This window comes from Vulpes lagopus, chromosome 2 (assembly GCF_018345385.1).
Source record: "Vulpes lagopus strain Blue_001 chromosome 2, ASM1834538v1, whole genome shotgun sequence".
Lineage (NCBI taxonomy): Eukaryota > Metazoa > Chordata > Mammalia > Carnivora > Canidae > Vulpes > Vulpes lagopus.
In genome coordinates this window covers 45,896,171-45,910,779 of record NC_054825.1, presented here as the reverse complement: position 1 = coordinate 45,910,779, position 14,609 = coordinate 45,896,171, and the positions used below count along the sequence as shown (strand labels likewise).

At 47.7% G+C, this 14,609-nt stretch overlaps 1 protein-coding gene across 2 annotated transcripts in view; it reads right to left on the bottom strand.

The window, feature by feature from the left end:
* Positions 1–471: 471 nt before the first annotated feature.
* CELF6 (CUGBP Elav-like family member 6) overlaps positions 472–14,609 on the bottom strand; it is a 29,128-nt gene continuing 14,990 nt past the window's right edge. Inside the window, exons 4-13 of one of the 2 annotated variants that reach the window (XM_041746720.1) lie at positions 5,191–5,319; positions 5,014–5,093; positions 4,704–4,847; positions 4,492–4,624; positions 4,169–4,318; positions 3,934–3,996; positions 3,606–3,686; positions 3,377–3,520; positions 2,605–2,760; positions 472–1,763 (exon numbers count right to left, since the gene is read on the bottom strand). In XM_041746720.1, the coding sequence (XP_041602654.1) occupies positions 2,633–2,760; positions 3,377–3,520; positions 3,606–3,686; positions 3,934–3,996; positions 4,169–4,318; positions 4,492–4,624; positions 4,704–4,847; positions 5,014–5,093; positions 5,191–5,319 (1,052 nt within the window). In that variant the 3' untranslated portion in view covers positions 472–1,763; positions 2,605–2,632. The remainder of the gene's footprint in view (positions 1,764–2,604; positions 2,761–3,376; positions 3,521–3,605; positions 3,687–3,933; positions 3,997–4,168; positions 4,319–4,491; positions 4,625–4,703; positions 4,848–5,013; positions 5,094–5,190; positions 5,320–14,609) is intronic. The other variant, XM_041746721.1, reaches the window with a different exon arrangement.

The following is a 14,609-nucleotide window of genomic DNA, read 5'->3' as shown; positions in this document are numbered from 1 at the left end:
TCACCGTTGTGCTGGTGTAATGATGCCTTCAACGCCATTTCCTCTCTTGATTGGAAATAGTTTGTTGATACACATTACAGCTTACCTGCTCATGTGATTACCGTATCTATTTTTCATCCCATTCCCTCCAAAAATGAGTCAAAGACAGAGGAACAGGTGGAACAAGTTTTCTTAGAAATGGTTATGAAGGAGGAACCCTCCAACCCCACTCCCCCACATCCTTTACTGTCTGATGTGATATCAGATCAGAGGCCTCCAGCCTCAGTGACATCTGGGGGTCAGAGTGCCCCCCACACAGCCGGGGCCCCACACAAGTTTGATGCATGTCTATGAGGTGGAGGGGAAATTAACCTCCTGGGAAAAAATATGTGCAAGGCCCTGCAGGCCCAGGACAGGCTGACCAAGGCAAGATGAGTCATGGTGTTCTAAGCTGAATCTTTTGCCCATCTCACAGAAGCAGGCAGGAAGCACCACCATTGATCAGCTTTATATGGCACCCACTGAATACAACAGATAGACAAAGACAGACAGACAGAGCACACACCACTTCTAAGCTGAACACTGCTCACCATCTAGAAGCACCTTGGATAAGCACATGTGAGACACTCTTGCATAGGAAAGATGTACTTTGTAAAGGAATGAAGAAGTATTTTGGCAAAACATCTACTTCCCTCCCAGGTCCTGGGTAAAGAGGGACCTCTAAATTCTGAAGCTTCTACATATTGAAAATTATCCCCTTCTCAATGGCAGTATATACAGTAGCAAACCTTCCAAGTCTGTTGTCACAGCCCTCTATGTATATCCTGAACCTACTTTACCAGTGGGAAAACATAGACTTGGAGACAGAAGGTGGCCTGGAGCAAGGGGATACCGGGGCTGGCTCCAGGTGAGGGGAAACAGGAGATGTCTCGGCTCAGCCAAAGGCAGGGCCTCTGTCTATCTGAATGGGGAAGGGAAAGGTTGGGGTGGTTCAAACTCCCTCTTTCTTCCTATCTGGGGAAGCAGTGGTTCCATGGGCAAGGCTGTCAAGAAGGACACTCCTGCTGGCTAGTGGGTCCCGCAGGATGGGAAAGATCTCCTGGGACCTCTTTGGGGATTCCCTCTGAGTTGGGGGATTGTGGGGTTCACTGCTTCCATAACTCTCTTTGTTGCCTGCATGGGAGCTTAGACCTTAAGTCCTTAATTATTTTAAAAAGGTGGGGAGAGGGGGACAATTAAGAGGGAATGAGACACATAACAATCTTTCCACAGCCTCCCTCTGCCTAGGCTGGGGCTTTTACGGGTCTCCTTCACCCTGTCTCCTAGGGATAGTTAAAGGCAGCTTGTATGAGACTCTATATTGTCTTTTCATTTCTCCTGTGTTTTTTTCTTTTCTTTGTGTTTTTTGTTTCTTTCTTTTAATTTATATAGATATATATATTCTTTAAAAAGCAATAGTCCTTTGGTCCCTAAACTCTAAGGAATGATATGATTTTGAAAGAAGTAAATCTGGGCTTCCCTCGCGGAGAAGCCCTTGGCACCCCCAAGGCCCTCCGCTGGTCCCCCTAGACAGCCAATCCTCAGCCAGCCCCAGCCGCCTTGCCAGCCTGCGCTCTATGCTGCAGGCCCAGGACAACCCACTTGATGAAAACAATCCTTAACTTGGCCTGAGCCCCAGGCACCGGCCTTGGGTCTGATCCACCTCCATCTGTGGCTGCTCCTTCAGGAAGGGCCGCTCAAGCATTTCTGTGCTTTTCCTTTCCTTTCTTCTCACTCTTCAGTTGCTGTTGTTGGGTATTTGTTGATAAGGAGAGAGGAAAGAGAAAATTAAAAAAAAAAAAAGCAAAAATCATCCTGGAGGACAAGACCAGAAGAGTGGCTTGCCCCGGCAGTGACATCTCTTCCTGAGGAGCAGAGCTGCCGCAAGGGCAAGGCAGCAGCCTGGTCCACTGAAGTGACTTTGGGGCCTCCTGGCAAGGTGACTCTAGCCTCTCCAAAGGGCTCCCTAGGGTGACACAAGTGAGGCCAGGCCACGTGGACCTCCTGAGGCAGCAGATCTCTAGAGGTGCAGGCAGCTGGCCCTGCCAGAAACCTAAGGGAGCTTGTCATTGCTCTCCCCATCACCCACCAGGCCCTGCGGCTTCTGCTTCTTTAGCTTCTTTGCTTGTCTTGTTATCTCTAGCCTCTCCATCATTGGCCCGGCCCCTGCATCTCATCCCCTCTTTGCTTAAACTTCCCAGTGGTTCCCTACCTACAGTCTTCAGGATAAAGTCCAAACTCGAGCCTTCACAACTTTTCTAGACTCATTCTCCACCTCCCTGCCATCCCCCCACACAGCTTCTCTACTCCCATGTCCCCCTGCAACTGTCCCTGGAGGAGAACTAACTGGTTAGATCTTGCCATAACGGCCTCTCCAAGACTGTGGGGGCCAGACATTGTTTAATTTATCTCCATCCTTGGACCGAGGGAGAAACCCAAACTCTCCAACTGAGGGTTCCTCCTTAACTTCTGCCCCTTGTCTCCCAGACAGAAGGTGGGTGCTTCTAACATCTCCAAAGGAACATCACAGCTGACATGGCCTCCATCACTCAGGCCCCATCCACCCAGGATCCACCATGGACTCACCTTTTGTTGGCTGGTCAGTGAGAGAAGATCAGTAAGGCCGATTGGCATCCTTGGGCCTCTTTAGCTGGACCTTGAGCCTCTTCATGCCAATTTGAAAGCCATTCATGGCCTGAATAGCCGTCTGGGCACTGGTTGGATTGTCAAAGCTAACAAACCCTGGGAGGTGTGGACAGAGAGGTCAGCTGGAATCTCAGCCTGGCAGGGCCTCCCTGCTCTCTGACCAGCCCCCTCAGGCCAGTTCCATCAAATACCCCTCCATCCTCCATGCTTGCACGTGCACGTGCAAATGCACACAAACACACACTCATACTTAGATAGGCGAACAGCCTAAGTCTCCTAAAGGTGTAATTCTTGGAAGGACAGGAGGCAATTCTGAGAGCGTGTGTTCGGGGCAGGGAGTGTGCTGGTTGCACTGTTTCCCTGTCTTTCCTTGGCAAGGGTTGATTCTCTCCCTCTCCAGCTCCCATTCTGATTCTCTAAACTGTGGCTGGGGTGGGAGGAGCTCTCTGGCCTCAGACCCAAATTCTTCCTGCTCTGCTAGACTCTTAAGGCTGACCTGGTCAAACATCTTTCAGACACCTGACTTCCCCAGGTGAACCTCAAAATGGGTTTGTTCCTGGTCTGGGCTTAGCCTTGTCACTGGTCTATGAGCCTGCTTCGTGCCATACACTCCATCTCCGGGAGCCATCGACTTATGGAGGGACAAGCTTGGGGACTGCAGTCCATCTCCAAATTCGGAGTGGGAGAGGCCCATGGATGGGGTTCAGCTCACCGAAACATTTGCTCTGGTTGGTGGCTCGGTCCACAAAGACTTTGGCAGAGACAACAGCTCCAAAGGGCAGGAATGTCTGTATGAGTTCTGCATCACCAAACTCCTGAGGCAGGTGATAGATGAAGAGGTTACAGCCTTCGGGGCCTGCAGGAACAGCAGCAGGCTGGTTCAGGGGAGGGACCCTGAGTGGAGCCCCACCGGCCCTGATCTCCAGTCCCCTGTCCCTCACCTTCTCTTTGCTGCTGGGGCAAGGCTGAAGACTGCTGGGGAAAAGCTGTGCTCACTGGGGCATAGGCCGACGGGTAGGCTGCTGGAGACAGAGGTAGTAGGCAGTGACCCCCAGAAGCCATCCCCCAAGTATGGCCCCATCTGCCTGGCCACCTTTGATCAATTCAGCCCAGCCCAGGGAACCCTCACCCCTTAGGTCGTTCTGGGCCCAGGGGTAGGGGGATGGGAGGGTCGACTCCTCAGAAGAGAGCCTAGCCCGGCCCCCCCAATCTCCCTATTCCTTTCTGGGGCCCTTCGAACCCCCCAGGCCGCGTAGCGCCAAGCGAAACCTGCGTAGTGGTGCATCCCAGCGTAGGCCTGCTGCAGGGGGTCAGCCACACCGGGGCTCTGGGCTGGGGAGAGAGGGGCAGGAGGCCCACGGTGAACGTGGGCGGACGGGCGGGAGGTGGAGGGGCGCTCTGAGAGGCCGCAGGCAAAGAGAAGTCCCTTCCCCAGACGGTAGCCGCCGCCCCCCTCCGCACCCCACTCCGTTTCGGGGAGATGCGGGCGGAGTGGAGGGCCCACCTGGGTAAGGGGAGAGCCCGTTATTGTAGAGTGTGTCGGAGCCCGGCTGCCCGTTGGTCTGGGGAGTCAGGGGGCCGAATCCATTGACCCCGATGGGCGCTGGCAGACCGGGAAGGGAGCCGGGGCCGCCGCCTGGCTGGGAGGTGGCTGCTGGGGGCGGAGGGGGTGGGAGAGTCAGGCCGCGGCCCCGCCCCGCCCCCGGACCCCGCCCCCCGGGACCCCGCCCCGCCCACGGGGGCCCCGCCCCTCCCCGCCCTGTCCCACCCCCCGGGCCCCCCCCCCGCCCTCTCCCACCCCCCGGGGCCCCGCCCCGCGCGCAGTACCTGCCGCAGGCAACAGCGGCGCGGCCACCAGGCTGAAGGCCGCCACGTGCTGCATCTGGGCCGCCACCGCGGCCACCGGGCCTAGGCCCGGGCCCTGGGCCGCCGCCAGCAGGGCCGCCTGGTGCTGCAGGATCTTTGGGAGGGAAGAAGGGCGGGGGTGGACCTCAGCGGCGGCTGCGCCCCCGCCCCCCCCCGCCCGGGCGGGCACCCACCGCCGTGGTGTAGGCTCCGCACGCCCCCAGCGGCAGCGGCGCGGGGTGGAAGGCGCCCAGCTGGCCGGCCATCTGCTGCATCCGCCGCAGCGCGCGCTCCCGGTCGGTGTCCGCCAGCTTGACCACGAGGCTGGACGAGGCGCCCTGGGTAGGGCAGGGGAGGCCGCCGTGACCAGTCCAGACCCCAGCCCCGGCCCTAGGCCAAGCGCTGAGCCCATCAGGCCCTGTGCTGGGCACCGATGGCACGTGGGGAGGAGAAGCCCGGCCCCACCCCGCCGGCCTCGCCCTGGCCCCGGGCGCCCGCCCTCACCGCCATGGTCCGGCTGCCGTGCAGGCTCTGGATGGCTGCCTGAGCTTCGCCCTGACTCCCGAACTTCACAAAGGCACAGCCTGGGGCGGAGGAGAAGAATTGGGCGGCTCAGGCCACGGGGGCCAAAGGCTCGCGCGGCCCAACGAGGCAGGGAATCCCAGGGTCAGCTCAAGTCACCTTTGCTGGTGCCGTCAGGGCTCCGCAAGACGGTGCACTCCTCGATATGGCCAAAGGGCTGGAACAGGCGCCTGACGTCCTCCTCACCCTGCTGCTTCCCCAGCATCCCCACAAACAGCTTTCGGTCCTCTGGGGACAAATCCAGGAGTGACCTGGAGACCCTAAGTCCTCTTGGACTCCCCAGAGTAGCCAGAGGAGCTTAAGAAGGCAGCTCACCACAGTCCAACTCTGGGAGGAGGTTTAGGGAGTGAGCATGCCCTGGGCTACAAGCTTGGGTTTCCTTAAGGAGCAGGATAATCTGCAGATCGATCTGGAGGAAAAGAACTCAACCCAGATCCACCAGGAAAACCTGGGTCCTGGGAAAAAAACAAGACTGATTTCGCTTTTGTGGAAAGTGATTGAATCGATATCTTGGGTTGGGTACAGCCCTGTATGCATCTTATTTATGCTTGACCTTTCTGTTCTGAGAGTTTGGGAAAGGCAGTTTGGGACCCTTTCAGCCTCAGCCCTAAGGATGGGGGGGGGGGTGTCCTCAGAGAAGGCCTTTGTATTCAGATTGGATTAGGACAAAAGAAAGTACGCCCTTGCTAGTCAGCTGGAGGGCAATGCCATGAGTGCCCCCTTCCTGCTCAAATGGAGGAGGGTTCTGGGCCAAAAACAAACAGCACAGAAAATGGTCGTCTCGTCGTACTGCCTTGTCCCCAGATGTTGAGCACTGCAATGATGAATCTCCAAGCCTAGCACCAAACTCAGTTTGGGTGCCTCTCCCAAAGGCCTAAAGAGGGCAGGAAGCTTGGGTTCCTGAGCCTCTAAGGTTAGCATTACCCCCTACACCTGCTAAGCCCTTGACCCCTTTCCTAAACTCCCATGCCAAGCTTCCAGGGCCCTCACTGAGCCCTGCTGCCTACTTTCCACCTTCCCTGTGCTCTTGCCCTGATCTTTCCCCAGGCGTTCACACTACAGAAGTACAGATTCTGTAGACTTGGATGGCCACCCGAGGTCAAGTCTGAGCTCTCCCTGTGTTCTCTCTTCCTCTGGGAGTGTGTTCCATGGAGAAAGCTGGAGAACTGGGGCTGGAAACCAGGGCTTAGTTGCACATCTAGCCAGTCAAGGCCTCAGGAGCACTGCCCAGGAACCCACAGTAGAGGGGTCCAGACCACAGGGCCTGCTTTCAAAGCCCTGCTCCTTTCTGCACCAACATAACTCTCTGAAATAGCATGAGGCTTCACACAGGCAATGTAAGTTAGGAGAGAAGGAGTGGGTGAGAATCTAGCTTTAGGTTTCACCTTCAGATCCTGGAGGCCAAGAAAACCCATCCCAAATTTTTATTCCTTGATAAACTTGGCTAGTCCAATGGGGAGCCTCGGATTCTGAGTGCAAGGGACACAAGGCTGGGAAGACTCAAAGACTGAAGCCTGGGTGGCAGAGAAAAAGAAGAACAGACTGCCTGGCACCAACAGGGGAGGCAATCTCCAGTAGGGTGATGTGTGTGTCCGTATTTTACCTGGAAGGTGTGGGGTTCAGCCGAGGCTGCCCTGAGACCTTGAAGTGTCAGTCGATGCTGTGTCTGTGTAGGGAGTGGGGGCTGTGCTTAAATGGGACACGCATAGTGTGCTTCAGCGGATCCTGCCCCTCTCCAGGGGATTACTGCCCAGTGATACCAAGGGGGAAGGGATATAAAATGTACTTGTGGCTGGGATCCTAGAGGAAGTGCAGATCTTCTGCGGTGAGAATACAATCTGGTTAGTGTGCTTCACTTCTGGGAATGTTAGCCACAGAGGAGTGCTTTTGGAACAGATCACTGGTTTCTCAACCTTTTCAAAAAGCTGCGGAATCTGTTCTTCTAACAAAAATATTAGGATGACACTAAAAAATGAAAGACAAGTGGAACTGCTCTGATGGAAACTAGAAAGGTGGGGAGTGGGGGTGGGGCTGAAGTTCCTCTTGCTTCATCTTCTCCTAGTACCCCCTAAAGGGGGCTCCAAGGAAAGTCCTTTAAAAACCACTGATCTAAAAGAGTGTAAATAGAATTCCACATGATATATGAAAGAGGGACATGAGATCATCCTCTTCAGGAAACCAAGAAGACAAAGAAAGAATTGCTTGATCAGTCTGCTAATGGCTTCACTTGACATTGGAAGACAGGCCTGATTCGGTCAGGGAATCAAACCTCAGAAGACTCACTGTTGTGAGCTATGACACTAAGGAATGCCCCTGTGTCTGTCTGAGGCCCAAGAGAGGCTAGAGAAGATCCTATGGCCTCCAGAGTCCCAAGGCTTTAACAGGGCTTCATGATGTACTAATTTATAGTGCAGCTGTGTGGATAGGGTCTGCAAGATGGTGATGGCACACAGCTAAGATATCATGGCACAGGGACTGACATCCAAGCAGCCCTAGGTAGGAAGAGCAACGTCAAGGCTGAGATGGAGCCCCCAAAACAGGAAATAGGATTGTGTGTACAGTGGTTTGATCTTTATCTGCTCTTCCTCTTGGTGCTCTTTGCTGCTAATAGTCATTAGTTCAAGCCCATGCCACAGACCATGAAATTCTCTGAACATTCTTTTGCAGTGCCAAGTCAAGAATTTTAATTTTCATGAGAAGGCACTGACCCCATTGTCCTGGACTACTGGGCTATACAGAATTTTAAATTGAAATGAAGCTGGGTTGTAGGCTGGGCTCTAGGCTGGACTCTATACTGCCTGTTTCAAAGGTATCACCTTGAATGCTGGTATTCTTTATGCTACTTTACAGGGAGCTTGATGATTTTTGACAGCAGGATGATCAAGGTCACAATAACCATGAGTTTCAGGTGATCCTAAATGGTGAGATAAGTTTCTCAGGAGGCCTAAGAGAGTAATAGGCTAGACCTCCTAAGAATAGCCCCCAAATACACAGCCCTGAAGGTGCTAAGGGCTGATCAATGCCCCCAGAGAGAGATGATGATGGAGACCCAGAGTCCGAGTCAGTCCATTCCCACTTCCTCAGGAAAGGCACTAAGATACTGTTCAAGAAAGGAGGCTCTGCCTCAAGCTGGCCCAAATGAAACTGAGGTGCTCGAGTTTCTGGTTTATGGACTCGTACTCATTTACCTTCCTGTTGGTGGGATGTTGTGATTGTAGGGACTGTATAGGAACAAGGTTTCAGCATTGGGGTACCAACCACCAAATACATCCTAAAAATACTTGGCCACCTTTCAGTCCAAATACCAACCCAGGGGATACGACTGGTGGCAGCACATGGAGCAAAGCATCTTTCCCCTGATGTTCTTAGTAATGACTCCAGCATAAGGAGTCAAGGAAGCCTGGGAAAGTCAGTGAGGAAATATCCAGGGCAGAGTCTTCTGGCCTGATCTGATAAGTACCAAGAAGAGCTTTAATTTCAATAAAATAAAATAAAACAAAGCAACAACAACAACAACAACAACAACAAAACCCTGTTAGAACTAATAAATCCAGCAAAGTTGTAGAATACAAAACCAACAAACAAAGTCGGTTGTGTTTCTATACACTAGCAATGAACAATCTGAAAAGGAAATTAAGAAAGCAGTTTCACTTATAATAGCAACAAAAAGAATAAAATACTTAAGAATAAACTTAAACAAGGAGGCAGAACACTGGTATCCTGAAAACTATAAAACATTGCTAAAAGATATTAAAGACACAAATAAATGGAAGACATCTTGTGTTCACACAAGACTTAATATTATTAGATATCACTACTACCCAAAGGAGATCTACAGATTTAATGCAATTTCTTTTCAAAAATTTCCATTAAAATCCCAATGCCCCCCTTTTTTTTGCCTTTAGAAAATGGCAGAAATAGAGAAGTCCCTCCTAAAATTCATATGAATCTCAAGAAACCTTGAATAGTCAAGACAATCTTGAAAAAGAAGAAAGTTGGAGATCTCACACTTTCTGATTTCAAAAGTTACTACAAAGCTACAGTAATCAAGCAGTGTGACACTGGCAGAAAGACCTGCAAATCAATGGAATAGAATAGAGAGGCCAGAAATAAACCCTCACATATATGGTCAAATGGTTTTTGACAAGAGTGCCAGTCTTCAACAAATGGTGCTGAGAAAAGTGGATATATACATGCAAACAAATGACATTGGACCCTTTGCACCATATAGAAAAATTAACTGAAAATTAACCAAAGACCTAACTAAACACCAGTGCTAAAACTATAACAATCTTAGAAGAAATGGGAAAAGTTTATGACCTTGCATTTGGGAATGATTTCTTAGATGTGACACCAAATTCACAGGCAACAAAAGTAAAAATAGATAAAGTGAACTACATCAAAATTTAAAACTTCTGTGCATCAAAAAAAAAAAAAACTTCTGTGTATCAAAGGACACACTCAGAGTGAAAAGACAACCTAAGGAATGGGAGAAAATATTTGCCAATCATACATCTGATAAGGGGGTAATATCCAGAATAAAGAGTTCCTACAACTCAACAACAAACGCCCCCACATAATCCTATTAAAAAGTGAGCAAAGAGCTTAAATAAGCATTTCTCCAAAGAAGATATACAAATGGCCACTAAGCATATGCAAAGATGCTCAACATTACTAATCATTAAAGAAGTACAAATTAAAACCACAATGTAGGGGTCCCTGGGTGGCTCAGCACTTAAGCATCTGCTTTCAACTTAGGTCACGATCCTGGGGTCCTGGGATTGAGCCCCATATCAGGCTCTCTGCTCAGGAGGGAGCCTGCTTTCCCTCTCTCTGCTGCTCTGTCTGCTTATGCTCTCTATCTCTCTATTAAATATATAAACAAACAAACAAATAAATAAATCTTAAAAAAATAAAGCCACAATGTAATATCACCTAACACCTATTAGGATGACTGTTGAGGGGCAGCCCCGGTGGCGCAGCGGTTTATCGCCGCCTGCAGCCCAGGGCGTGATCCTGGAGACCCTGGATCGAGTCCCACGTCAGGCTCCCTGCATGGAGCCTGCTTCTCCCTCTGCCTATGTCTCTGCCTCTCTCTCTCTCTCTGCATCTTTATGAATAAATAAATAAAATCTTTTTTTAAAAAAAGGATGACTGTTGAAGGAGAAAAAGAAGGAAGAGGAGAGGAAGGAAAAGGAGAAGAAGAAGGAGAAGATGGAGGAGGTGGAGGTGGAGGGGAAGGAGAAGGAGGAGAAAGAGTAGAGGAAGAAAGAAAAGGAGAAGATGGAAGAGGAGGAGAAGAAGAGGTAGAAGCAGGAGGAGGAGGAGGAGGAGACCTTGAAGGAGAAGAAAATAGCAAGCGTTGGAAAGAGTGTGGAGAAACTGAAACCTCTGTGCACTGCTGGTGGGAATGTACAGCCACTATGGAAAACAGCAGGCAGTTCCCTCCAAAATTAGAAGTAGGATTACCATATGATCCAACAATACCAGTTTTGGGTATTATAACCAAAATAATTGAAAGCTGAGTGAAATAAGTCAATCGGAGAAGGACAAACATTATATGGTCTCATTCATTTGGGGAATATAAAAAATAGTGACAGGGAATAAAGGGGAAAGGAGAAAAAATGAGTGGGAAATATCAGAAAGGGAGACAGAACATGAGAGACTCCTAACTCTGGGAAACGAACTAGGGGTGGGGGAAGAGGAGGTGAGCAGGGGGTGGGGGTGACTGGGTGACGGGCACTGAGGGGGGCACTTGATGGGATGAGCACTGGGTGTTATTCTTTATGTTGGCAAATTGAACACCAATAAAAAATAAGTTTATAAAAAAACAAAAGAATTGAAAGCTGAGTCTCAAAGAGATATTTGTACACTCATGTTCACAGTAGCATTATCCACAACAGTTAAAAGGTGGAAGCAACCCAAATGTCTTTCAACCAATGAATGGATAAACAAACTGTGGTGTATTCCTACAGTGGGATACTATTCAGCCTTTAAGAGGCAGGAAAACCTGACACATGCTACAACGGGGATGAACCTTGAAGAGATCGTGCTAAGTGAAATCAGTCAGTCACAAAAAGACAAATACGGCATGACTTCGCTTATATGAGGTATCTTAGAGAAATCAAATTCATAGATAAAGAAAGTTGAATGATGGTTACCAGGGGCTGGAGGAGGAAATGGAGATATTGTTACAATAGGTACAGATTTAGAGCTTTGCAGGAGGAAGAAATTCTGGTGATAGTTTGCACAATAAATGTGAATATACTTAACACTACTGAGCTGTACACTTAAAAGTGGTAAAGGTGATAAAGTTTATGATATTCCTATTTTACTACAATTTTTAAACTTTTTTTTTTAAATTTTTTTATTTATTTATGATAGTCACAGAGAGAGAGAGAGAGAGAGAGAGGCAGAGACACAGGCGGAGGGAGAAGCAGGCTCCATGCACCGGGAGCCTGATGTGGGATTCGATCCCGGGTCTCCAGGATCGCGCCCTGGGCCAAAGGCAGGCGCCAAACCGCTGCGCCACCCAGGGATCCCATTTTACTACAATTTTTAAAAATGAAGAAGTGCTTCAAGGAGGACTGAAAATAGGTACATAGACCAAGAAAGAACAGAGACTCTATTGTCCCTTCGTCCTGACCCAGGAGAACCAGGAAGTAGGGAAGAAAGGCAGACAAGCCTGAGATTCCAGGTTCTTCTGAGAGAGAAGAATCTCAGCCTCCAGATTGCGTTTTCCTTGTGTAGGCTGTATACCTGTACCTGAAGGGCTTGTCAGAGGATTAAATCCATTGCCATGACCTAAAAGTGTTCATGATCAGCTTTGGGTGATCCGCTCGGAGTCAAGCTGAAGGGCAAGCACCTCCCTTTACCTTCAGAGGTAGAATTAATTTCAGGAAGTGAAACGTTAACTTGAGTAGTCTCAAGCTCTACTGTGAAACCTACCCAGTAGGGTCTTCACTGGAGGAATACTTTTAGGAATTAAATAAGTATAAGGATCAAAGACAGATACGAGTGTCAACTGACCGGCATAACAGTTGTAGTTAAATCCGTATCTGATTAGGTCAGAAAATATGTCCCGGTATTATGAGATTCTGAAAATTCCAGCTCAAAATTTAACTTTAACTCAAAGTTTAGTTGTTAAACACTGAATGAAATAGAATCCTGGATAAAATTTGGAAAAATGGCTCACCTAGTTAGATAATTATATATATTTATTATTCAGAACCCAGGCTGGTATTTAAATAAAACGATATAAATTCAGTTAGAAATTACCTAAACTAATTATAGGATGGTGATAGGAGAGTTGATGTGATAACAGATAATTGGTCTCTTCAGTTAAGCCAAATTTCAAGATTTAAAAAGAGATCCCTCCCTTCAGAGAATGTTTTAAATTTTAAAGTTTAAAAAAGCTAAAGTGGAGGGATCCCTGGGTGGCGCAGCGGTTTGGCGCCTGCCTTTGGCCCAGGGCGCGATCCTGGAGACTCGGGATCGAATCCCACGTCAGGCTCCTGGTGCATGGAGCCTGCTTCTCCCTCTGCCTCTCTCTCTCTCTCTGTGACTATCATAAATAAATAAAATTAAATTAAAAAAATATATATTTATAAAAAAAAAAAAAAAAGCTAAAGTGGAAAGAGTACTTGGGTTGATTACTTAACCTGTATCTGTATCTCAGGCATCCTGGAAACACAAATATGTGCTAGGTTAAAAAAAAAAAAGTTGGAGAATGGAACAAGCAGAGCAATTCCTACTGTGATTTATGAATTTATTGATTTTATGTTATGAAATTTGAAGAGAGGAAAAAATATATAAAGAATTTCAATGATTTTGAAGATTTTGCCTTAGGACTAAGGTTTTCCTATACAATTGGTACCTACAACTAAACTTATTTTTTGTGCCTCCATTGCAGAAATAATGTAAGTTAGGAAAAATCAACCACAGCCTCCATGCTGAACAGCAAGTAAAACAGGCTTATTTAGTTACCACTGTCTGAAGGATTTGGGGATCCCTAGCCCTGACCTCATATAATTTGGTGTTAACATTTTGAAATACACGACCCTTTAATTTTTATCCAAACATTTTAATGTTTATATTCAAATAAATCCAAATGCTGAGGAGAAAACTTTCTGGCACTATGTTTGTTTGATGTAGAAATGGGTGCCCTTATTATAATTAAGATATCATTTAGTTTTGGAAAGTTCGGTGCGTTTTCTTTTAAGAGTACTGCTCAATACCACAGGATGCAAAATATAGGCACCGAGTATGGAGCACATGAACAGCATGGAAATTAGCTGCAGAATTTATGGGAATTGGCTGAGATCATTAAAAGGCTGCTATTAGGGGCACTTGTGTGGTCGGTTAAATGTCTGCCTTTGGCTCAGGGACCTGGGATAGAGCACCGCATCAGGCTCCCTGCTCTGCCCCTTCCCTCATGCTCATGCTCTCTCTTTCTCTCTCAAATAAATAGAATGGCCATGGAAGAAGAGGACTCCAGTACCTTCCATCAGGCAGATCCTGTTGTGATGCTACTATTATTGCACTATTAATGCATTGTAAGCATTGAATGTACAAGGGTTACTAATAACTTCTGAAAGTAATACGACATGCAGTATGTTTAAAACATAGGTTATTTCAACCATAAACCTCATGTCTATTGATCAAAAATAAGAGAAATACTACTCTGTTGCATTGGCACCAAAATTCAAGAGAGAGAATTAAAAAGCTCATGTGTGTACAACAGAGTGCTCCTATATGTAGATGGAAGAAAGGGAAGTCTTTGGGCCAAAGAAGCAAAACTGATAGGTTTGGTTGAGTTCTCACAGTGCTGGTAAACTTTTAAAAATTGAATCAGTTGCCAACATTTAATATAATTAAAATGTAAATTGTAATTAAGTCGTGTCAATCTCATTCGTTTAAAGTTCTCTACCTGGCTCCTGTAGCATTTGAGTTGGAGATCCCTGTTTTGGCAGGGTGTGGGGGATCAAATAACCCCTTCCGGAAGAAAATGGTGGAATCTTAGAAGGTTATACTATTTGCCTCGATACCCTTTAGACTATGTCTGCATTGATACCAGTATTCTCAATGTGATTTTTGGGATTGCAAAGATAAGACTTGAATAGGGCAAGCTGTACCACACTGGTGTCAAATGTTCCGTTTCAAAAGCAAAATCCAATACCATTCGAAAAGCTCTGTTTCTAAAAAAAAAAAAAAAAAGAAAGAAAGAAAAGCTCTGTTTCTAAAGCATTAGTTTGTGTTTAAATTCAACAGAGAGCTAAACTCAGAAGAAATATGTAACACTGAAGAAAAGGAACACATTCTGATTAGTAACAAGATTATCTAACACAGATCAGTTGGTAGTTAAATACTTATAAATTGTAAAGGCCCAACTGTTTTTGCAATACTTAGTACATATGTCTCCTCTCTCCTGAAAATGTAGCAGGGAATGTTTGGTGACTCTGAGTGGGAGGAGGGAGGACTTGAGAGATCTGGCCATCTAAACCTGCTAGAAGGATTAT